We start from the raw sequence: 23,694 nt of genomic DNA, 5'->3' as shown, positions 1-23,694 counted from the left end.
GGCGTGTCACCTCAGCGGTGCCGGAGGGAGGGAGGGAGGGAGGGAGGCCACCTGCCACAGGCCGCGGCCGGACAGCAGCCCTGAGGCGGGACCGATCTCCCGAAGACGCCGCAGCCGTCTCGCCTACCGGGAAACGGGGCTCGAAGGTGCCCCCGGCGCCCTCCGGCCTAAGCCGGCACCGCGGGGAGGCGGCCGCGGCCCCCGCCCCCCGGCGGCTGTCCCACCGCCGCCGCGGTACGTGGCCGCCGCGGCCCCGCGCGCCCCGCCCCGCCCCGCCGCGCCGCGCGCGGCCCGGCACGCCCTCGCTCCCGCGGCCGCCCCTCGCGCCCGGCAGCCCGCTCCGGTTCCGGCGCGTGTCGCGCGCCGCTCCTCTGATTGGCTGCCTTCACCGTGGGCCCCGCCCACCCCGGCGCGAGCGCCAGCCCACCGCGCGGCCGCATTGGGCTGTTTGGCCCCGGCGCGCTGGCGCCGCCGGCCGCGAGAGGGTGCGCCCGCCCGCGAAGTGGTGGGGCGGCACCGCGCATGCGCCTCCCCCGGCCTCGCCCAGCCTCCGCCTCCTCCTCCTCCCCCTCCCGCAGCCGCCGCCGCCGGCCGTGCTCTGGTCTCGCGCGGGCCCGTCCCCCCCTGCTGCCATGGCGGCCGCCGTGGAGGAGCCGTTCCCCTTCCACGGCCTCCTGCCCAAGAAGGAGACCGGCGCCGCCGCCTTCCTCGCCCGCTTCCCCGACTTCGACGGGCGGGGTGTGCTGCTGGCTGTGCTGGACACCGGCGTGGACCCAGGGGCGCCGGGCATGCAGGTGAGGGGCGGCGGGGAGGAGCCGCCCCCGGCGGCAGCGGCGGCCCTGAGTCACGGCCGCGGGGAGCGGGCGGGCCGGCCCTCGGGGGGGGGGCAGCGGGGGGAGCACTCGGGCCGTGCCGGGCTGTCTCTGCGCCGTTGTGGCGGGTGGCGGCCACACTGTCGGCGGGACGGGGCCGAGCGAGGGGACGGAGGGTTCGTCTGGGAGCGGCCACGGCCCCCGGGCGGCCCGAGGCGTCGGCGAGGGCCGGGAAGGCCCCTGAAGGGCTGTCCTGGGGGCTTGTCCTTGTTTGTTTGCTTGCAGTTCCCGCTAAGCATACATGCGTGTGGGCGCGGGTACGGGAGGGCGGAGGAATCCTGTAGGCAGGGGCTGGTCACTTCAGGTGTTTGTGTAAGGATCCCCCTTTTAAGCTATTCACAGGCATTTTATGGTACTTAAATCTCTTGAGCTGTCTTCTTTCAGGTAGAATTCATTATAAAGGAATGCTTTGTATTTTTGTTAAACCTTAGCATTGCTTCAGCAGTAAGTGGCTTGAGGCTACAAACAGCCGCTGAGATATTTTACATGAAGAGTGTATTTCTGGCAAAATTTGCATACCTCAGTGTATTTTTCGTGCGTTGTATTGCAGTAACAATCTGTATCAAATTTGGTTCTGCCAGCTTTTTTTGGATCTGCTAGCTTTGTAGCTCAGATGGCACAGTGATTGCCATTATGATCTCAATCTCAGTTTTGTAAATTTCCGTGTATGTGATTTTTTTCTGGCATTTCTCAGCACTTTGTTTTAACTCTTGTCTCTTAACATTTCTTTATCGTGTAAGTTTGTATGTGGCCTTTTATGTCACTACTGCTTCCAATTTCTCGTCATTGTGTTTTCTCTGAGATGTGGCAAAAGAAGCCCTGAGAAATCATTCAGAGAGGGTTATATGCCACTCGCTTGGATACTGAATCCTTTAGTTTTTAACTAAGCAATGCCAGTGTTGGTCTCTGCCCTTTCTTTGGCACAGATTTTACCCCTAAGTGACCTAGTACAGGGACCCAACCCTGGCAGATCTTTAGTTCAGTGTTCTGAAATGATTCCTGATGGGGTTCGGGTAAGTCAAAGGATGAGAGAAGAGGACAGGTAGGGTGGGAGGAGGGACTGGACAGTTGTAACTCGCTTGATTTAAGCTGGAATGAAACTGGTGCTTTTGGCACCAGTTGTGCGTAAGTGGAATAGTAATTAGGAAGCTTAAGGAAAGCTAGCCAAAAAGCAAACAAGGTAATAACATGGGCAGACTAGAAAGTAGTAAAAGACAATTAGGAAGATGTGACTATAAATGGGAGGTGCATAGTTCTGAAGTTTCACATACAAAAGCAAAATACCTGAGTATCTAGAGGTTATGAAGGAGGAGTGGTCAACCAAAAAAAAAGCATGATTTTATGGGCAGTAGGGAAAAGCTTTGTTTTAAGTAACCCAAGGCTCGTAAGTGATACTTACGAAACCTCATGAGCTCAGTATTGACCACACCAATTTTCTTCACCCTGTATTTTTTGTGGAGGATAAAATTTCAGGTAGTGAAGTAAAAGATTTGTAGAGAACTTTGAGGAGGGTTGTGGAATTAATGTTGCCAATGGGTGAGAGCAAGTTTGCAGGGATGCTAAAGAAACATGTAAAGAAGCTGTGTGCTCTTTCCATGCTGCCCACTTAATACACCTGACTCAGGCTACTTGCTAAATGTCTCAGAAGCTACTCAGTAGCTACTTGCTACGGAATGGGGAGACTATTTTGCACGGGGTACAGGGAATTGTAAAGAAGACATAGGCAGGGCACAGTCTGTAGAATAGCTTTATAAGTAGTTTTTTCGCAAGAAGAATGTTCTCACTCTGAAGTATTGGGCAGTTTACACTTTGACTTCACAAAATAAGACTGTGTCCTGGGTACAGACAGCAAGACAGTGTAGCCGTACTGTGACAAGTAGTTTCTAACCTTGGGACAACTGTGTTGGGTTTCTTTATGCCACTCTCTGCCACTGCTTTTTCGTACTGTCAGTCTTATTGCCAGTTCTTGGCCTGGCATGGAGTTAGCACTATGAGAATTGACTCAGTTGTTTAGAGGGAGGAGAAAACATTATATGTAGTGAGGTTAATAGGTATTAAAACTTTGAGTTCTGGTTAACGTTAATAATGATTACAAGCCAAAATGTGCTACTCTGTTTTGAATATAGCAGGGTTTTAGTCAAAACAAAACAGCTCATGTTTTGCTGCTCCCTAGCATCTCGTTCCTCTGTAGGGTTCCTTTTCTTGTTGATGCTATACTTCAGTTTATAAACACTGATACCATAAGTGTACTGGATACAATCACTTGCTGAGGGACAAAAAGATTTTGGAACAGAGTATAACAGGGAAGTACCATTATGTTTATATTCTTCCCTAGACGCTTGCTACTGTAAAGAGAGTAGTTATTAGGCTTAACAAACCTTCTTACATGGATTTCTTTTTCTCTATTGGTTGGCTTGCTTTGCTGCATAAAATGTTAATCTAATTTGTACGTACTTCCCTTTTCTTTCTAAATCTTTTATAGTCACTGCTTTCTAGAACTCTTTTCACCTCGTCTTCCATTGCTTTATGCTCTACCTGTTGATGCCAACTCTATAAAGTTCAGTTTGTTTGCTGGTTTCATGCTAGTTTTTTCCCCTCTCAGCCCTCTTAGTAGAATCTGTTTAGAATTGTTACCTGCTGAGTCCTGGCTTGTAACTCCTCATTAAGGCACAGCAACTGATGAAATTTTAGGTGGGCAGATAAGGTATGTTTAATGGCGTGTTGTGGTTGTGAATGTATAGTCTTTGTTCAACCCCACCCTGTCCTTGTTGCTGTTGTCACTTCTTGTTATGTTTCACGATAGATAAGTCAGTTCATCTGCTTCTTGAAATCTTGCTTATTTTGTGAAGTGTCTGTATTATTTACTAAAATTATCTTTTACTTTTATGAGATGACCTTTTAGCAATAGCAGCTAGTTTGGTTTGACTTGCTTTTCAGCACTGAGTTTAAAAAAAATGGTTGAAAATTATTTTATTTGTGATGATTATCAGCTGTCCTGTGACCAAAGTGCTGAAAAACTTGTTCATCTCCTCTTGCTGCAATAGCTGTCAGTTGGAATCTGTAACATTGTATGGTCTGACAAAAACATGCTCAAATGTGTATTGCTTGGCCTTTTAATTTGGGATTGTCACAGATACTGGTGCTCCTCTACTATTCTACTGATCAACTGCCAGGACTTGGCAGATGTTATTTTTATATGCTCAATTTATTAACTTATTTGCTTTATGAAGTCAAAGCTACCATGAAAGTATGGTTTTTCAAACTTTTGTTATAAACAACAAAATAATTTTCAGATATAAACTAGTAGACTTTTTTTTTTTTTTCAAATGGCCGTAGGCAAACCATGATATTAAAGGTAGGACTGGGGACTTTGTTATAAATACACTGTAAAATATTTTTCAGTGTATAAAAGTTCACTTTTTGAATTATAATGTGAAAGGTACTAAAATGTACCTTCTCTCTATTATAGATTTATTAGTTCAGGATTTTTCTGTTCACACGAGGGAATTGATCAGGTTCACTTGATTATTTTTTTTATTTTTTCCTCAGAATTACAAGACTTGAAAAGGAAAACCCAGTTGAACTCTGAGTTTCACTGTAGCATTACTACTGGTGGGCAGTATGTCAAACAACGGTTCATGTCAGCAGAGGAAGCCATATCAGTTACTCGCACTAAATGACCGTGAACCTGTCTGGATCGCTGCCGTTAGGAATTGAACCTTGGACATTTGCACCTGAAACTCTGAGTTTTCTTGTGTCAGACTGAAAGACTTTGATTTGTTAAGTCTAATCATACAAACTCACGTGCATGTGTGGATCTGCTATTCAGCTAGGAGGCAAAGAGCTGTATAGTGTAGGAGTTGCACATTTTCTTCCTGGCTAGGAAACAACTTCTAAAACTACCCAAGCTTGCTATGGCATAAATCTGTGTTCTGGCCACCTGTTGCAATAGAACTTGTCTGCTTCAAAGAAGTCACCTTGGATTACATTTTCATTCTTGTTTCTTGTGCTTTGATCACTGAATAATTCATTTTGATTAGAAGCATATTGAAAAATGTCTGATTCTGATAATCTCAGGTTTTGCTTGCAGTTACTTTATTGGAACAGCTCTTGACTTTTCTGTAAGTAGAGACTGGCATCTGAAGGCATTAAATACAAACGCTAAAAAATTGTATGATTTTTTTTAGGACTGTGTTTCCCAAGTAAATTTTTGCTACTGTATATCTGTTGTTCAGTAGATGTTTTAACAGGTTAACACATTTTAACAATTTTCTTAACTGGACATGAATTTCTATGAACAGAGTAACAGTGTTGGTTTCTGTAATGGAAGTTCTTCCTTAGTAAGCCTCTTCAAAAGCAGTATTTGTTACCTTCCGGGAAATGAAACGAATGTTCTTTTTATAGTTGCTATGGGTTTGGGATTTCTGGGTTTGATTGTTTTCTTTTCAGCTGTTTAAACCTGTTTTTATTAGTGGAGGAGTTTGCTTGCTATTTTTGTTTGGGTTTGGTTTTTTTGTTGATTTTTTTTGGCTTTTTGTTTGGGTTTTTTTGGGGGGAGGGTTGGGGGTGTGTGTGCATTTTATTTAAACCATTTGAATTTGAGACACTGGAAGTATTTATCCTTATTTGTTGAGGTGTGATAAAAGCTTTACTCTTGTTTTTTTGGCAGCAACAGAGTGACTTTCATGGAACAGCTTGAACATGTTGTTAACTTCAGCTGAATTCACAATTCCAGAGCATGATTTGAGCAAAACTACCAGCCATATATGTTAGGTCTAGCATAAAAGTTATTGATAGAGAATAAAGGCAACAATACCAGATATTTAAATCGTAGAAAAGAGAAAATGTTGTTGCTTTTCTGAACAAGAAGCTTTTTTCACTTTTTACCAGTGTAGATAGTGAATAGGAGATATTGGGAAGATTATTGATTTTTTTTTTTTTTTTAATCAATCTTTAATGTAGAACGGTAAAAATAGGTGCACATGGCCAATTCATAGAACCATAGAATAGTTTGGGTTGGAAGAGACAGTTAAAGGTCGTCTAGTCCAACCCCCCTGCAGTGAGCAGGGACATCTTCAACTAGATCATGTTACTCAGAGCCCCATCACACCTGACCTTGAATATTGCCAGGGAAGGGTCATCTACCACCTCATTGAGCAACCTGTTCCAGTGTTTCACCACCCTCATCATAAAAAATTTTGTCCTTGTGTCTAGTCTGTATCTACTCTCTTTCAGTTTAAAACCATTACCCCTTGTCCTGTCACTCTCTGATACAGTCCCTCTTCATCTTCCCTGTAGTACCCCTTTAAGTACTAGAAGGCTGCTAAAAGGTCTCCCTGAATCCTTCTCTTCTGCAGGCTGAACAACCCCAACTCTATCAACCTGTCCTTGTAAGGGAGGTGCTACAGCCCTTGGAATTCATATTGGCCTTAAAGAAAATACTGCTGTATATGGAGTATAGTTTATTTGCTGAATAAGCTCGTACAATGCCTACTAGATGGAGCATGTTATTACAAGAAGATAACATTGATTTTTTTTCTGAATGTTAAAAAAAATCATAATCATACTCTTGGTAATTGTATTGAAGGTTCCTCTAGGTGAAAGGAACATTAGGTAGGTTAATAGCTTCTTTTTTTGATGTTGTTTAGTTGCCTTCAACTAGTGTAAAGCCCATCAGGGCTAGTTTTCTTATAATTTGAGGAGGCTTTACATTTATGCTCGTAAACTCTTCTTAGCTAGTCAGATATCTTTCTCCTCATTCTGGTAAAAATACTACTTATGTAGTGTTAGGTGTATATAGCTATAGCTCCTAACACTTCAGCTTGATTAAAAACATGAAGCAAAATCCTTGAAACAGGAAAAATAAGATGATAGTAACTTGTGTTCCTTTTACGTTTAAGCTCAGTTAAGAGACTCAAGCTTGAGAGTGCGTGTACTTCAGCACATTTAATTTTGTTAGTTAGTGTGCACACATTACTATAACATTTGGCCAGAATGGTGGGATGGAAGCAGTGCAGCAAATCATTTGAACACAAATAGTTTCTGCAAATGGTTTTGCAAACTTAGGCTTGGTTTTAAATTGAGGCTCCTGTGCTTATTGATACAATGTTCTTACTTGTTTTTCTTCTAAATCCTTTTTAGAAATGAGTTAGTGAATTTTTATAAACCTATAAGATGGACACAGCACACTCAGTTCATTAGAAATTTAACTTAATTTCAAGTTGGTTTTATGTCCTTCAGTTAAAGGTTGGGTGTTTTTATTAACAAAAATGAAAATTTCCTGGTTTATACGCTAAAGGGTAACCAACTACATTTTCAATTTTTCTGTGCTCATGTTTTCAGATTACAACTGATGGGAAACCCAAGATAATTGATATAATTGATACAACAGGCAGTGGTGATGTAACCACATGTACCATTGTAGAACCTAAAGATGGAGAAATTACTGGTCTTTCTGGAAGAACTTTAAAGGTGAGTATTTGGTGGTACAGAGACACACTGGGTATATTTTTCTTTCTTGTTTAACAACAAATTTAGGACCTAGTGGTTTCTGCAGAACTTACTGAAACTACTTTTAACCAGGTCTTATCCAAAATTAATACTGCATGTGCTCATCTTCATACGGCTTGCTTTAGTTTCTTTTACTTTTCATATGTCTTTATGTTAAATATTCTCTATAGCTGAATGGGGATGTGTACAGAGCTTTGTGGGGGTCTTGATAATAATTATTCTTTGTTCAAATCAGTATCTGATATAGTTTTGGAAACTGGCTGAAGAAAGCATGCTAAAACTCTTTAAAAATATCAGACACTGTTCTGTCTTTAAAAGTGCTAGTATATTCCACATTTGTGTGAACTACAAGAGGAATTGTGTTAAGCTCATGATAAATAGTTCTAGAAACTGAAAAGTCTGTGAGGACTTAGATGTAGGCTTGCTGCATTCTCACTATGAATAGAACAGAAATGGTGTAGGGTTTTTAGAAACGGCACAATGAGATCTAGTAGAGGTGTCTGCTACATAGAACTGCTGACGTTACTGATGTGTTCTTGATTGGCTAGTTTGATGAGGTGATATGGGGGCATCAGATCTTTGGATCTCTGCGTGCCGTTAGTTTTCTTCTGAATCTTGCACAGAATATGATTATAAGGGTGAATCAGTTGCTCTCTTTTGCTGGTGTTACTAGGAATAGTGGATCTGATAATACTGAGAGCCTAAACTAAAGCGAGATACAAAATCGGACACTCAGATGTTTGTCATGACCACGAACCATAATACCCTTTTATACCAGGATGCTGCTTTTTAGTTATAGTGCTATTATTTCCCCAGGCCTCTACCCACACTGCTGAGACTGTGTTATGTTTTAAAAGTAGAGTATCAGGGCAACTGACACTTAAACATGTTCAGTGGCTGTGTCACATAAATTGATACTGATGCCTTTGGAACTGGATTGGAATGGTCATATCATGTCGTTGAAACTTAGTGCAGCAGTTACTGTCATGGAGACAGGGAAGTTAATTGGTGATATTTGCAAGTCTGTTCTGCTAATTTATCTTACACCGTGTTGATTTTTTTTTTTTCTTACACCATTATTTAACCTATTTCTGAATATACTTTTCTGTAGATTCCATTGAACTGGGTAAATCCTTCAGGCAAGTATCACATTGGCATAAAAAATGGCTATGATATCTACCCTAAAGCTCTTAAGGAGAGGATTCAGGTAAGAAATTAACATTTTCCTTCTGGTGTATAGTAATATTACACTGGTTTGATTCTTAATAAATATTTCTAGGAAACAACAGTTTGTGATTTGATAACACATGTAGGCTGCTAGCCAGTGCTTGAGAGCTGTTCTCTCACTGATTTTTCTGTTTAGTTTTGACATACATGATCCATATTCTGTTATCTTTTCAGAACAACAGGAGGTGGCCCAGTGATGGTCCTCACAGTGGTCCATTGAGGCAAAAAGTCTAGAAATTACTGATATCCATTTCTTTTTTCTATGTAGAAATTGATGTTTATTTGTAGTATTGTGCTGAACTTTTTTAGTCATTGGATCTCAAATCAGAACTTAAATTTTTTCGTAGTCTTCATACTTACATATGTATTTGTCAGTATATTGAGCAACCTGATTTTATTTTACAGAAAGAACGCAAGGAAAAACTCTGGGATCCTGTACACAGACTGGCTCTAGCAGAGGCCTGCAGGAAACAAGAAGAATTTGATGCTGCTCATAGTTCTCCCTCCCAGGTTTGTGTAAATCTAAATAAATTTGTAAACTTATTTGCAACAATTTTTTACTGGTTGAGAGGATTAAAATAGTTTATTAGATGAGTGAAGGAGATATGTGGAAGATACTTTCAGATATGAAAAAGGTATTAGTTCAAATACTTTCCAGTGTATTTTTAATTAGTTTTATTTTTAATTTAGTATGCTCCTTTCTGAGACTGTCATCCTTGCTGTGTTCAAAGTTGGAATCTTCTAAACGTGTCCTTTTTTTTAGGTACTGTTTCAGTGAAGTACCAGAAGTGCTTTGGGTCACTGCTTTATCATTTCACAATCTGTAAAACAAAACAAAAAGAAGAAGGAGGAAAGAGGGCTTTAAACGTTACAATTATAGAAATTGGAAATAGTTATATGTAATAGGCCAATAACAAATGGTGCACTGTTGAAAACCATTGAACTTCTAGATATTCGTGACGCCTAGGATTTCTTACATTCTTGATGGAAGTAACAAAACAAATGTGTAGCATCAGAAAGGAATATAGGATTATGTATTTTGTAGTAAGTTTAGAAATACTCTAACTGTATTTTTGTTGCCTTATTAGGTAAATAAGCTAATAAAGGAAGAACTTCAAAATCAAGTGGAACTGTTGAATTCTTTTGAGAAAAAATATAGTGATCCAGGCCCAGTATATGATTGTCTAGTATGGAATGATGGTGAGACCTGGAGGTAAATGCCTAAACTTGTCTAAAATGTCTTGTTCTATAGATGAAACAACAGCTTGCCTTGAAGACTGTGTTAACTTTTAAAACAACCATCTTTATAGAGGTCTTCAATATTATTTGCTTGAAAATAATCCTGCTGTATCACTTGAGTTTCATGTCAGTGTTCCAATCCTAAATGAAGGTGGGGTAGAGTGAAGGCTTATTGAAGACAGCATGATATAAATTGTAAACCTGTGGGATTTTCCTCTGAGGTAGAGTAGAATTGCTTTGAGTATCCATTGGTAATAGAAGAACACAAAAAAACCAAAGCAGAAGTCTTTGCACAAACTTCAAGATGTAATGTGATGCTTTTCTTGACTGATACTGTGCATCATATAAAACAGTGGGTAAGACTTCAGATGTTTGTGTACCAACATGGAACAACTAGCTTTAGTAAAATTTCTTCCTTGAAGAGGTTGCCTGAATTTCCATATGCTTGCTTTTCCGAGACAGATTTATTTTAATTTAGTAGCATTTGAGAATCAGTTTATTTAGAGATCTTTGTAGTTTCTGAATTTAAGTATAAACAACCAGGTTTAAGAATACCAACTTAAAGTAGTAAGATACTGTAAACACAGAACCAGACTTCTTGAAGTCTTTGTGGTACTCTTTGCTGGGGGAGAGAGATAACTGAAAGCTTATAGCAGTTGGAAACTTGCTTTTTTTGTTTTTGCTGGCAGAGCCTGCATAGATACAAGTGAGAGTGGTGACTTAACTAGCTGTACAGTGCTGAGAACCTACAAAGAGGCTCAGGAATATGGATCTTTCGGAACATCTGAGATGTTGAATTATTCTGTAAATATATATGATGATGGAAACCTTCTTTCCATTGTGACAAGTGGAGGTAAATGAAAGTAATCTTAAGAAAATTTTGCTGCTGGGTGGGTATGAAAAGCAGCAATTTGTATTGAGTCCTGATTCTGATACTTGGGATGGCTCAAGCAGCTGTTTTAATACAGTGTTCATTACTATGGCAATCAAGATCAATATTGAGATTTCCTGAACTAGACGTATAATAACAGCTCATTACCAAACTTGCTTGCATTTTTGTCTGAAATATTGTCAACTTTGTGTTCATATGCATGTATACATAGAATGGGTATCTTAGGTACTCTTAAAAATATTCCTGCATCTTAAAGCCTCAAATAGAGAGAACCTTCTTTCAAAGTACCTTTTTTGGTTTATTTCTTAAATATAGGGTGGTGATTTTTTTTTTTTAGTTGCTGTCCTTTATGCTTGTATAGCTTAAGATTCTTAAATAACACATCCATGAACAAAAGGGGTATTAATCTTTATCTTGGTTTATCCATACTTTTTTGTCATGGCATGTGTCACTGTAGCCGTAGCTCCAACTGCTCTGAACTAATATTTGTGTATACTTCATATGATCATATTTTCTTTTGAAAGCATCCTGAGTGGTTAAAGGTAGTATGGATGTATTTGATTTGAAAAATGCTCTTAATTTGTCATGAAATTATCCCATCTCAGAAGAACTATAGAAGCAGTTCTGGTTTCTAAATTGATTGGAATTTTTTTTGAGAAATTCCTTTTTATACCTCTGTACAGTTTAATTTCTAATTTTTTCTCTTAATCCCCACCATCTGAGTCACCTCAGGTACAATTTTCATAACTTTGAGTAGGAAGTGTTGAGCCTTTTAGTTAGTGGAATTAAGTTAATACTTACTTCTCTCTGCCTGCTGCCTCCCTTTTTGCCTCAAGCTATTTCATTTTACCAATTGCTGCTGTTTACTGTCTTTTTTTTAGTATAATATGACATTTATTAAATGAAATTATTTGAACTTTGGGCTCATTTTATAGAATCACAGAATAATTTAGATTGGAAAAGACCCTTAAGATCATTGAGTCCAACTGTTAGCCTAACACTGCTAAGTCTACTACTAAACCATGTCCCTAAGTGCCACATCTACATGTCTCTTTTAAATACCTCCAGGGATAGTGACCACCACTTCCCTGGGCAGCCTGTTCCAATGCTTGACAACCCTTTTGGTGAAGAAATTTTTCCTAATATACAATCTAAACCTCCCCTGGTACAATTTGAGGCCGTTTCCTCTTGTCCTATCATTTGTTACTTGGGAAGAGAGACCAACACCCACCTTTGCTACAACCTCCTTTTAGGTAGTTGTAGAGAGCGAGGTGGTCTTCCTTGGGTCTCCTTTTCTGCAGACTAAACAATCCCAGTTCCCTCAGCCGCTCATCATAAGACTAAGGTTCTTCTAGACCCTTTGCCAGCTTTGTTGCCTTTCTTTGGACACACTCCAGCATGTCTTTCTTGTAGTGAGGGGCCCAAAACTGAACACAGTATTCAAGGTGTGGCCTCACTAGTGCTGAGTACAGGGGGACAATCACTTCCCTAGTCCTGTTGGCCATCCTGTTGGATGCTATTGGCCTTCTTGGCCACTTGGGCACACTCAGTTGCCTGTTGACCAATGCCCCCAGGTCCTCTTCCTCTGCACAGCTTTCCAGCCACTCTTCCCCAAGCCTGTAGCATTTAATGAGGTTGTTGTGACCCAGGTGCAGGACCCAGCACTGAGCCTTGTTTTACCTCATACAGTTGGCCTTGACCCATTGATCCAGCCTGGCCAGATCCCTCTGTAGAGCCTTCCTACCCTCAAGCAGGTCAACACTCCCGCCCAACTTGGTGTTATCTGCAAACTTACTGAAGGTACACTTTATCCCCTCATCCAGATCATTGATAAAGATATTAAACAGAACTGAGCCTATACTGAGCCCTGGGGAGCAACAGTTGTGACTGGCCACCAACTGAATTTCTATACTTATAGCTCAATAAGTGAAAATTAAGCTGTAGTGTATTAAATTGGTGTAAAGAAAGTTCACTAAACATACAGTGATACAACTTTTCATTTGCTCAGGAGCACACGGAACACACGTGGCTAGTATTGCAGCTGGATACTTTCCAGAAGAACCAGAACGAAATGGTGTGGCTCCTGGAGCTCAGATTCTTGCAATCAAGATTGGCGATACAAGACTAAGTACAATGGAAACTGGCACTGGTCTAATAAGAGCTGTGGGTATTTCACTGAATAAATGATTAATCTTAGCAGTGTGACTTAACTGTGTAATATTGTGGAACACTTTCTGCTCTACTTCCTTATAGGCCGTGTTTTTATGGTTCTAGATTATTTCCAACAAAAAAGGTTGAGAGCAACCAAACACACCCCCTAAAAATCCAAAATAAACAAAAATACACCCCCCCCAAACCCACTAAAACATATCTTAAGACTAACGTTTTAATATAAAACAAGATTTCTGTTGCATAGAGCACTTCAGGGTTTTTCTGACTGGCAAAATTGCAGTATGCCTGGCTAGCTTGACACATGAGTTAAGCTACTTGTATGCTTATTTAAAGTTCTGTGTTTTACTTTTTTGTAGTTATCTAAGTAACTATAGAATACTTAAATAAATCTAGACTAGAGACTAGTATCTACCCATGTGGCTGAATTTATTTTAACTTTTTTTTGAGTGACGAAAGTTTTCTAAATTCCTTTTTAAAGATGAAAGGCCCAGGACATTTTCCATGTAGTGAGTTGATGGGGAAAATTTTACATGATAAAAGGAACTGAAAATAGAAAATTATATTTGTGGCCCATGGAATATCTTTCTATAGTAACGTGAAGATGTACAATAATATTTTTGTGACTTTGGAATTTAACCAAGCTGCACAGGAAAGGATAATTTTATGTTGTTGAGGACAGACATTTGAGACAAGACTAATGAAGTAATCAGTTTTCTCTTAGGGTAATGTCTTAATTTATAGCTTGGGATATGGCAAGAATAAGACTGTTCAGGGAGTGGGTTTTTTAATTCTGTTTCTTCACTGGGAAATACCACTTAAATAACTGATCAAAGTAAATGAATTTATTTTTTGTAGTGTCAGAAGAAATTTATTCCTTTTTGTTAGATCTGTAGCAGGTCAGTTTAAGTAGATGGTTTTTGGCATTCCTTAAGTGACTTATTCTATGATTAGTATGTATTTTAACTTCTGTTTTTACTTTGACAGATGATAGAAGCAATAAAATACAAATGTGATCTTGTCAACTATAGTTATGGAGAGGCAACACACTGGCCAAATTCTGGGTGAGCACTACTGAAGTTAATATAAAGTATTTTAATATTACAGAAGTGGAGTAACATTTGTTGAGCTTTGTGTAAATGAACTGTCAGTAAGAATGAATTGTCCAGGCCCAAATGATTCATATACATCACACTGCTGCAGTTTACATTTTTTACTATCTTTGAAAGTTATGTAAACCTATCAAAAGTGCAATTGTTTTATAATACAAAGAGTATTTTAGAATAATGAAGAATTTTTGTAGATGGAACACTACTTAATCCATGGGGGTTTTTTTGAGACTTAATATTACTACATAACTCCTTTTTAAAAACAGAGGATTTTTTTTTTTTTTTTTTTTTTTGTGGTCAGCTTCTGTACTGGAACTGCCTCTGCTAGGTGTGGGAAGTAGACTGCATAATATTCCTTGTTCTGTGACTGGTCACAGAGATTGTACTAGAAATGGGAATTTTGTCCTGTGGGAGAAAAGCAATATTGTTGATTAAATGACTTTTTTTTTCTCTTACATCAGGAGAATTTGTGAAGTAATTAATGAAGCAGTATGGAAACACAATGTAATCTATGTTTCAAGTGCAGGAAATAATGGCCCTTGCCTTTCTACAGTGGGGTGTCCTGGTGGAACTACATCTAGTGTAATAGGTAAATAACTTGTTTAAAAAAAGAAATTTCACAGTGTTCAGCTTATGTCTTTTCAAGTTTGTACTTGTGTTACATGTTTGACATCATCAGTTGATTGCTGAACTAAATCTAAGAAAAATCAAAGGCTACTGGGCTACAAGATTAATTCTGGGTGAGGCACTTGCTGTATGTTTAGGTATAAAAATTTAGATTGGTATCTTCTTAAAATTCAAGACCTTACTTACATAGAAAACAGAGGTAGGAGGTGGATGTTCTTGATTTGAAATGGCTTTCTATAAAATTTCCAAAAGAAATCTGTGTGATTTGACCTATTAGAAGATTCCAAGATTTATTTAACTGTAATTGAGCATACCACTCAGGCCAGTAACTTCTGGTAAATGCAAGTTGTAAAAAATCTAAGTAAGTTGAATTCTAATTAATCTTCTGGAAAGTCTTGCAATGTGTTCTGAATTGTCAGAAACACAGTTTTAGATTGTCAGTCTTCATCAGTCTAATTTCTATTTATAGGGAAACAAAGCTTTTTAGTTTGGCCATAAAATAATCTCATGACCTAGACAAGTCCTTCTAGGGAAAGAATTCTTTCAGACCTAGTGCCACTTCTATGCAAGTCTATTACTGGCTTAAGAATTGTTTTTTCTGATGGGCTGGTGTATATTTTTGGTATTTCAGTGAAAGATTAAGGAAAAAGCAAAATGTCTATAGAGTTTGGGGTTAACTTTTCTGGTCTTAGTTTTTATGTATATCCTCTGATGCGGCATTACTGCATTACACAAGATGCATGAGAAATCTGAGATTTAACAAGCAAGACTAGCATGTAGACTTGAAAGTTGGAGAAACACTTTTTCAGGACACCTAGTAGAATTAATGCTGATTACTTTCTAAAAGTTAATCTGCAGTTACTCCACTACTGAGACTGGGGGTTAGAACTGGAACTAAAAAGCTCTTTTCAGGTCTGCATTGGCTTTGCTCTTAAAATGTATCTCCTCTGTCAATTCAGTTTACTTTTTGTATCACTCTAGAGACTGAGTGATCATTTACTCTCTATCTAAAGTAGCTTGCTTTTTGTCCTCCATCTGGAGTGAACCAGATAGGATTTTTTTGTTTGTTTGTTTCTTGAGGGTAAAGCAAAATACAGTTGATAGGTTGACTTAATTCACACAGACAGTGTGGACATGGACCTTGTAAAATTTGTTTCTCAGTTTGGTATGGTAGTTTTCTACCATCCTGATAGTGTTTGTGCCATAAAGAAAATGGAGCGTACACTTTAGAAAGTACACGGTGTGGATGCAATCTGCCTCCTTGGCATCTTGTTCTAAAAATACATCTTTAGCAGGCTTTGACGTAGTCATTTATTCATCACTATGTTTGAGCTGTGTAGATGTGGCCCTCTGTTCCAGGTGGTGTAGCTGTGAGCCATATGAACATGAAACAATTCACATTATTTGAGGTGTGGTTGGTGTAACGTGTAACAGTGTAAACACAGCCAAAGGGGTGTGGGAGAGAGTGGAGACGCGTAGAAATGATCTGTTGTGAAGGAAATGTAGAAGGTGAATGCATTCTACTCCAGTTGAATAAAAATGAAACTTTGAAGTTTACATAATATTTTAATATTACACAGTATGATCATTAGCATTGTTACTGCATAACATGCTGTTTTACGCTTGCTCTGCAAAAGTACCTGGATTTAAAGAGATGAAAAATGTGTTTCTGTTTTTAAATGTCAAGCAAAAATCCTTCTTATAATGAATTTAAAACACAGCAATACTTAATTTTTATTTTAATAAAAACTCATTGTACATCTGAATTTTTTTTACAGGTGTTGGTGCCTATGTATCACCTGACATGATGGTTGCTGAATACTCTTTAAGAGAAAAACTGCCAGCAAATCAATATACTTGGTCTTCCAGAGGACCAAGGTAGGTTATACTAAAGGAACAAATTCATTACTTTGAGGTTCAGATTATGTAATACAAAATCTAAAAATTGGTCATTAATACCAGAATAATAGTATTTCTTTTCCGCGGGAAGAATGTATGTAGCCTGCTGTTCTTGGAAGGCCTTTGTATGTCAGGCTCTAGAACTCCTTGGGCAAGGGGAAGACCACTGAACTGCCTCAGCACAGCCTGTATGTTTCAGGAAAGTGTGTTTGATGTGCGCAAACCTTTTCAGACATGATAAAAGTTGTTGAAAAGTTGTTTAGAAAATTGTTCTGTTTCTGAAAAATTTTCTTTCAGAGAATTTTTTCCATAGCATTTATTTCATTAAGTTAGTGTGGTGAAGTTAACTGTTCTGTTAGTGTTGAAGATTAAAAGAAATATTGTTACTGCAGTGGTGTTACTTGTGGCTTCAGTCACATTGCACAAGATGGCACAACTTACTCAAGGGTTTTGCTTCAGTCCAGCAGAGGTATGAGTAGGCAGACAAAAATGCTTTTCTACCTCGTGTTATAGAAAATTATCTCAAAGATATATAAAATAAAATTTAGAGGCAATGAAAACAACTTTTTTTTTTCTCATGTGTCAGAAACATTTAATAGTAATGTGGTAGACAAAAGAAGAAACAAAGTATAGTGTCTCTTCCTGAGTTCTTGCCTGTGTTTAGACTGTGGAATTGTTCTTATGAGTCATGAAGTTACTGCATGCTGTCTTTTGTACTTTAGCCTACAATAGTATTGGGTGAAGGAGAAAATAAATAAAAAAAATAGCTTGAGGTTGGTCCTTGGTTTGTTTGCTGGTTACATAGCAAATGCTTCACTATTAACATTGGTCTTAAAGTTAGCTGTCATGGTGTTTGTATATTTACAGCCAAGTTCCAGAAACCATATTATGTAGAATTGTCATGTTTCATATAGAGAGAAGAGAAACGTGGTCTTTGCCTTCAGCTGAGAAAGGGAGAAAGATTTGTAACTAGTATTGATGTACATACACACATGCATATATCAAAAAAAAAACCAAACCATTTTGTGTGCATTGTCACTTTGCAATTGTAAAACAGTCAGAATGAGTATATGTCAGTTGAAAGGCCCAAATCTGGCCAAAGGAGGATTTCACTTGTGTAGGGTGCAACATATAGGTGACTGAAGAGTTCCTAAAACTTTTCTAGACAAGGCTTGAGGTAGGACATCAGTCTGTCTGAGTAAGCAGTGGAGAAGCCTCATAGGCAGATACTCTGTGCACTGCTTGGCTGGAACCTGTTGTTTATATAGGGCTGTCATAAAATATGTCCAAATGTTACATTACAGTATCATACTAGGAGTACTCTTTTTTGAGACAGATTTAGACATGTGAAGCAGTTATACCCTGCCTGGTTACAGAACTTAATAGCTCAGGCAAAGTGCTGTCCTTATTGAAGTGGTGCAGTATTTGTCTACCCAGAGAAAGGAAGATACAGTGTATCTCGTTCATCCAGTTGAAGACTAGATGCTGCTTTAACTGTGCCATAGGTACTAGCTCTGTTCTTAAATATGCTTGAGCAAGAAAGAAAAGTAGCTTAGGCCCAACTGAGGCTGGTCCATCTCTTGACATTACTAGGTTTTTGTCATCTTCCCTTGTTCTTCTTGCCTCAGGTTCTGTATTGTAATTTAAAATTTGACCTAGTATTGAACTGGCAACATGAGAAACTAGAGATCTGGGGTTTTGGATATTTTCTAGTCTTCCTCTCCCTTTTACTGTTCTTTAAAAATAATAACTGTTAAATAGGCTATGTAGAGTACTAATTTATGTATTGAACTGTTTAATAGGTTTGTTTGCAATAAATTTCTGATTCAAATCCCAGAAGATAATCTGCTGACTAAACTGAAGCCTGGTGAAGAGTATCGAGGAGTAAAACAGGCATAGCTGATGATTTGTGTGACATTTTAAATTGCTACTTAGTGGCATGCTTTTTCTTGGGTTTCATAGGTTAATGAATAAGTAATAATAACTAATATATTTGTGAAAGTTCCTTAAAGCTACAGTTATTTTCTTAAGTGCACAAATAACTTCAAGTTAAAGTGTGCAGAAAAAAAGTTTGTTTTTCAACCATTCTGTTTTAACATTAGCACTGATGGAGCCCTTGGAGTAAGTATCAGTGCCCCAGGAGGTGCTATTGCTTCTGTTCCAAACTGGACTCTGCGAGGAACACAACTCATGAATGGCACATCCATGTCTTCTCCCAATGCATGTGGAGGCATTGCATTAGTATTGTCAGGTAATGTGCTACAATGTTAAATACAGATGCATAGTCTGGAAGAGATTAGATATGTTTTCCTTTTTTAAAAAATGCTGTAATTTTCAAATTTTTTGTTGCATCCAATAATACCCTTATTTTTAATTTCAGGACTCAAAGCTAATGATATTCATTACACTGTTCATTCTGTCAGAAGAGCATTAGAAAATACTGCAGTGGAAGCTGAAAACATAGAAGTATTTGCACAAGGACACGGTATTATTCAGGTACTTGCTAGCAAAAAACCCAGGATAGTATAAATAACTGCCAATGGAAAAGTAACCCTCAAAAAAAGAGCAACCTTCTAGATAAGCTCACTCAGTTTGCTCCCATCCTACTTGCTTCTCAAATCTGATTGAGGGAGAAGGGAATGTGGTGGGAGGGGAGGAGGCATGAGACAGTTTTTTCAGTTTCAGCATGCAGTTACTGTAGAATAAATAGTAGACACATTCTTAGACTGATCAAAAAGGTATGTGGACATTGAAGTGGGATGTGGGTTTTTATCACCCACATGTAGATTTGGATGCTGTCCAAATTCTGTCCTAATGTCCAAAAATGTTTTTATGCTATTATCAGAGCGCTGAACTTGTTCTGTGCAGACAAAAGCTGGAACTGTAAATTCTGGACAATGAAAATAGAGATACCCACGGTGGTTCATAAAGCAGGACAACTGCAGTTGTATGATGGCTTTGCCCTGGGCAATGTGGTAAAACTCTGATCTGGGAGACTGAGGCTATTTTATGTCCACTTGTCTCAAAGGAGAGTGCCCTAATCTCTGCTGGTGAAGGTAGTTCACTGTGAAGTAGAAGAGACTCTTAAGATTTTTTGGAGTCAGTAGTATAGAAAGTGAGGTAGAAGGGAACAAAAAAGATTAACTTGTCATCTGAATTTACTATGACAGCATATCTACTTAAATCTGGGGCTGAATTTCACAATCTTATTCTCTTATGTCATATCAATATATAAAACTTATATGGGCATCCTATATTGCTTGTCTCTTTTGAACTGTTTAACTTCTATTGTATAAAAGGTTTAAAAGCTTAACTAGTGTTGCTCTACATATGAGAAAGGTGCTTAAAGTAGTATAGTAAGTCTGGGCCTTTGAAGTACTCCTTGTCTTTGAAGTCATCTCTGAAAACTTTTGTTATGCATCTTTTGATGGATTTGTCTTTTGGGTTTTTTTAATGTTCTTAATTTTGATGTTCTCTGTGTGGCTGTTGCAGACTGAAAATGTTGCCTCATTTTCTATACTGAGTATCGTGTAAGGCACAGTCAGGTAGCATGCAAGTTACTTCACTCTTTGTTGCTCTGCTTGAATGAACACTTCATACTGAGGATAAAATGCATAAATTACTATGAAGTTGTAATTTGTTGATTTAGAATGTTATTTCTAACAGGTTGATAAAGCCTATGACTACCTCATTCAGAATTCATCATTCACAAGTAACATAGGCTTTACAGTTACTGTTGGCAGCAACCGTGGAATCTACCTCAGAGATCCTGCCCAGATAGCTGCACCTTCTGATCACGGGGTTGGCATAGAACCTGTCTTTCCTGAGAATACAGGTAAGAAAGAGCTTTTGTATGACGGGGACAGGGAGGGCAGGTGGAAATAAAGTGTAATTTTTAAACAAAAAAGCTGTGATTTTTGAGGAGTGATAGGAATCTGTACCATAAAAGTGCTAAGTGCAACTCTAAATTTCACGGTAAATGAAGGCATGCAGCTAAACAACCTTTCCATTCTAACCTCAGATTTATAACACTTGCACGTTTTTGTTCATACTTCCTTCCATTGAAAAAAGGGATCTCTCTTTGTTCTGAAGAAATTTAAAGTGAAGTTGTGGAGCTAGGGAATAATAATCAAATATTCCTAATGTTTCATGAAATTACAGATTGTTGTAGAAAGCTCTTGGCAAAGAATGATTACTTCTCTAAAGATTAAGGAACTTACCCAGAAATTGGTTCCTTAGTTATTTATAGTTTCTTAGTTGTTTAAAGACTATAAATTCTAGATTTGGACTTTAATTAAAGTTTCCACAATCTGAGAAAAAAAAATCTTAGTTTAACAAACTAGACTTAAATTCAACATCTAATAATGGATAAACATAACAGTAACTAAAAGCAATACAGAAATTGATACAGATTTTAGTTACTAAAAGGGTAAAAGTAACTTGTGCAAATCAAAATAAGGTTTGACGTCTTTTCTCCGTAAACTGTTTTGCTGTGTTTTACTTCATTAAATATAAATTGGAACTCACTGAGAGACTGAATTACTGAATTGTATGAAAAATATGATCCATTTGAGAGCTTGTTACTGAGATTAATTCCTTTCCTAAAACCAGTGATCCCCAAGAAGGTTGGCATGTGACAGAGATGAGTTTATTTAGGCAAAGAAAGGGTGTGAATCAGGACAGGTTACTGACTCAGAGTAAATGGTTTATTTGACATGTTACATTACAATTGGTGCTTTTTTAAATTTACCATATGACACAGAGAAATGAAATAATTATACAGTAGACTTTTAAAAAGACTTTACCTCATGCTTAGGTTTCTCTATAACGTTCAGAATCGGTGCAATTACTTTTTATTGTATTCCTATCTATACCAGAAAGCTTATACCTGCTTCCGGACTGTGTTGTGGGTAACTGAAGTGTTGCTTACTAGCCTAACTTTAACTTTGTCAGGTTTGACTGCTTCAGGGGGAAAATCTCAAAGTTGGGTACAACCTTTATTTTACTGCATACTGCTGCTATTTTTCTCAGATTAAAAGAAATAATACAGAACACCTGTCCTTTGTGGAGGATCTGACATCCAGGGGCCCAAAGGAATTGGTTGCTATTACATTTTATTGATGTGTACATTTAAATGGCAAATACTGTGTTATAATAGAATTAAAGCATATATTTGTGTTATTGAACTGTTTTTAAAATTTGTTTCTTTACAGAAAACACTGAAAGAATATCTCTCCAGCTACATTTAGCTTTAACTTCAAATGCACCGTGGGTTCAATGTCCTAGTCATTTAGAGCTTATGAACCAATGTCGACACATAAATATTCGTGTGGATCCACGTGGCCTGAGAGAAGGACTACATTATACAGAGGTATTGAAGTATTGGTGTTCTAAGCAAGATTGTGTGTCCTTTCCATTTCATGTGGTGTCTATCAACTTCTATAAAAGTAATTTTTAAGGAAATAAAAGCTGTGTGCTACACAGACAGGAAAATAGTGCCACACTCCATTTCAGTATACAGGCTGAATCCAGGGTTCAGCAGCAGTTATGTTCTACAATGTTGTATAGCACATGGCAACGGGACTGTCAGTATCTGTGTTTAAATCATAAAAGCATGTAGAAAATATAAACTAAATGAATAACCATTCACTGAGGCTTTTTTCTCTGGATACATTTTCAACTTTGACTATTATGCTCAGTCCTGTATTATTATTGAGTACAGAGACTTATAGTTTTATGAAGTCTTAAATATTACTATCTTTCTGTGGTGGCTTAAGGACTGGACTGGCTTTTGTGATGGTGCCATGCAGTCTTATATGGACCCAAGATTTTGTTTTACCTTGAGGATTTTCTTGGGTACAATGATGCAATCTATTTTATTGCTTCCTTACCTCTACCTCATTTTAGAAGTTGAAGGAGAAAAATGAGTGATAATGGCTGTGTACAGCAGAAGCTTTTTGCTGACTTTGAGTGGCTATGTTCAGATTTGGATAAATTTAATAGGAAATCTATTAAATTTCTCATTTTCTAACTACCCTCTTTCACTCCTGCAAAAGAAACCCACCAACGAAAAATATTTTTTAGCCCTCTCCATCCTCATCGCAAACATTAATATTAATGTTGAAATGTTTCCATTGCGTTGTAGTTGATTGTAATGAAGATTATATCAGCTTGCTTTTTTAAAGTGACTTGCTTAAGATACTTAGAGTTGCAAGTCTTCTATGGTACCACTGAGAACATTTTAGCAGAGTGATGATGGAACAAATTTTCATAGATAGTATGTAAAGCTTGGCCATGAAAGGCATGGTAAATTGAACTGTATTTACTCAAACAGTCTTGGAAAAAAGAAGACTAAAATGTTTTTAACACAACAAAAATAGCTGAAATAAAATAAGGTGGCTGATTAGGACAAATTCTGAGTTGAGACTAGGTTGAGCTTTTGATATAGGGACTTGATACAGGGTTGAGCTTTTGATATAAATGAGGATTGAAAGCTTGAAAACTTCTGGGGAAAGTCTGAAATGAGTAGTAAGTGTGAAAACTAATTTTTTTTTCTTGGTGAGTGTTGCTGTTTTACTATTTCTAGGGTAACAGTGATCAAATTAAGATTTTATTTCTTTTCTGAGTGATAGCTACAAAGATTAAAAATACTTGAACTAGTTTATTGTCTTCTGTAATTTCGTTTTGACCAAAGATACTTAAATGGCTGTTTTTCATTTTGTTAGGTGTGTGGATATGATATAGCAATGCCTAATGCAGGTCCTCTGTTCAGAGTCCCAATAACTGTTGTTATACCAACAAGGTCAGTAAATTGAGGCTTTATCTGCATTTTTAAGTTTAGTTTTTGGTACCCACTTGTTGCCATTTATTTCTCCACCTTCTTTCTCCAGGAGTTCTTGAACTTACTACTAACTTTGATAAGGGAGTGGATATCTGAAAAGATTCTTGTAGCAGGCTTAGATAACAGTGGCTGTTTTGTAATTTTGGTCCTGGCAGCCACAAAGCAGTGTGTTCTGGTGGGCTTAGCCAGAGCGGCAGCAGCTTATGGGTCCATCAGAATACAAATGACTTCTGGATCGTGACCAGAGTATCAATCGATATACTTATAGGTGCATTTGACAGGTGAACACTGGGGATAGGCTTCCATCAT

The 23,694-nt window shown here is 38.3% G+C and overlaps 1 protein-coding gene across 2 annotated transcripts in view; it reads left to right on the top strand.

Annotated features, from left to right (window-relative positions):
* Positions 1 to 577: 577 nt before the first annotated feature.
* The window catches only part of TPP2 (tripeptidyl peptidase 2), a 57,759-nt gene continuing 34,642 nt past the window's right edge, over positions 578 to 23,694 (top strand). For both annotated transcript variants that reach the window (XM_074910806.1, XM_074910797.1), the window contains exons 1-15: positions 578 to 794; positions 7,215 to 7,343; positions 8,494 to 8,589; positions 9,015 to 9,119; positions 9,698 to 9,822; positions 10,538 to 10,701; positions 12,749 to 12,903; positions 13,897 to 13,973; positions 14,480 to 14,607; positions 16,424 to 16,523; positions 18,647 to 18,795; positions 18,925 to 19,040; positions 20,211 to 20,379; positions 21,758 to 21,915; positions 23,270 to 23,346. In XM_074910806.1, the coding sequence (XP_074766907.1) occupies positions 633 to 794; positions 7,215 to 7,343; positions 8,494 to 8,589; positions 9,015 to 9,119; positions 9,698 to 9,822; positions 10,538 to 10,701; positions 12,749 to 12,903; positions 13,897 to 13,973; positions 14,480 to 14,607; positions 16,424 to 16,523; positions 18,647 to 18,795; positions 18,925 to 19,040; positions 20,211 to 20,379; positions 21,758 to 21,915; positions 23,270 to 23,346 (1,910 nt within the window). In that variant the 5' untranslated portion in view covers positions 578 to 632. The remainder of the gene's footprint in view (positions 795 to 7,214; positions 7,344 to 8,493; positions 8,590 to 9,014; positions 9,120 to 9,697; positions 9,823 to 10,537; positions 10,702 to 12,748; positions 12,904 to 13,896; positions 13,974 to 14,479; positions 14,608 to 16,423; positions 16,524 to 18,646; positions 18,796 to 18,924; positions 19,041 to 20,210; positions 20,380 to 21,757; positions 21,916 to 23,269; positions 23,347 to 23,694) is intronic.

Source organism: Athene noctua, chromosome 1 (assembly GCF_965140245.1).
Source record: "Athene noctua chromosome 1, bAthNoc1.hap1.1, whole genome shotgun sequence".
Classification (NCBI taxonomy): Eukaryota; Metazoa; Chordata; class Aves; order Strigiformes; family Strigidae; genus Athene; species Athene noctua.
Note: the sequence above shows the minus strand (reverse complement) of the source record. Positions and strands in the feature narration are given on the sequence as shown.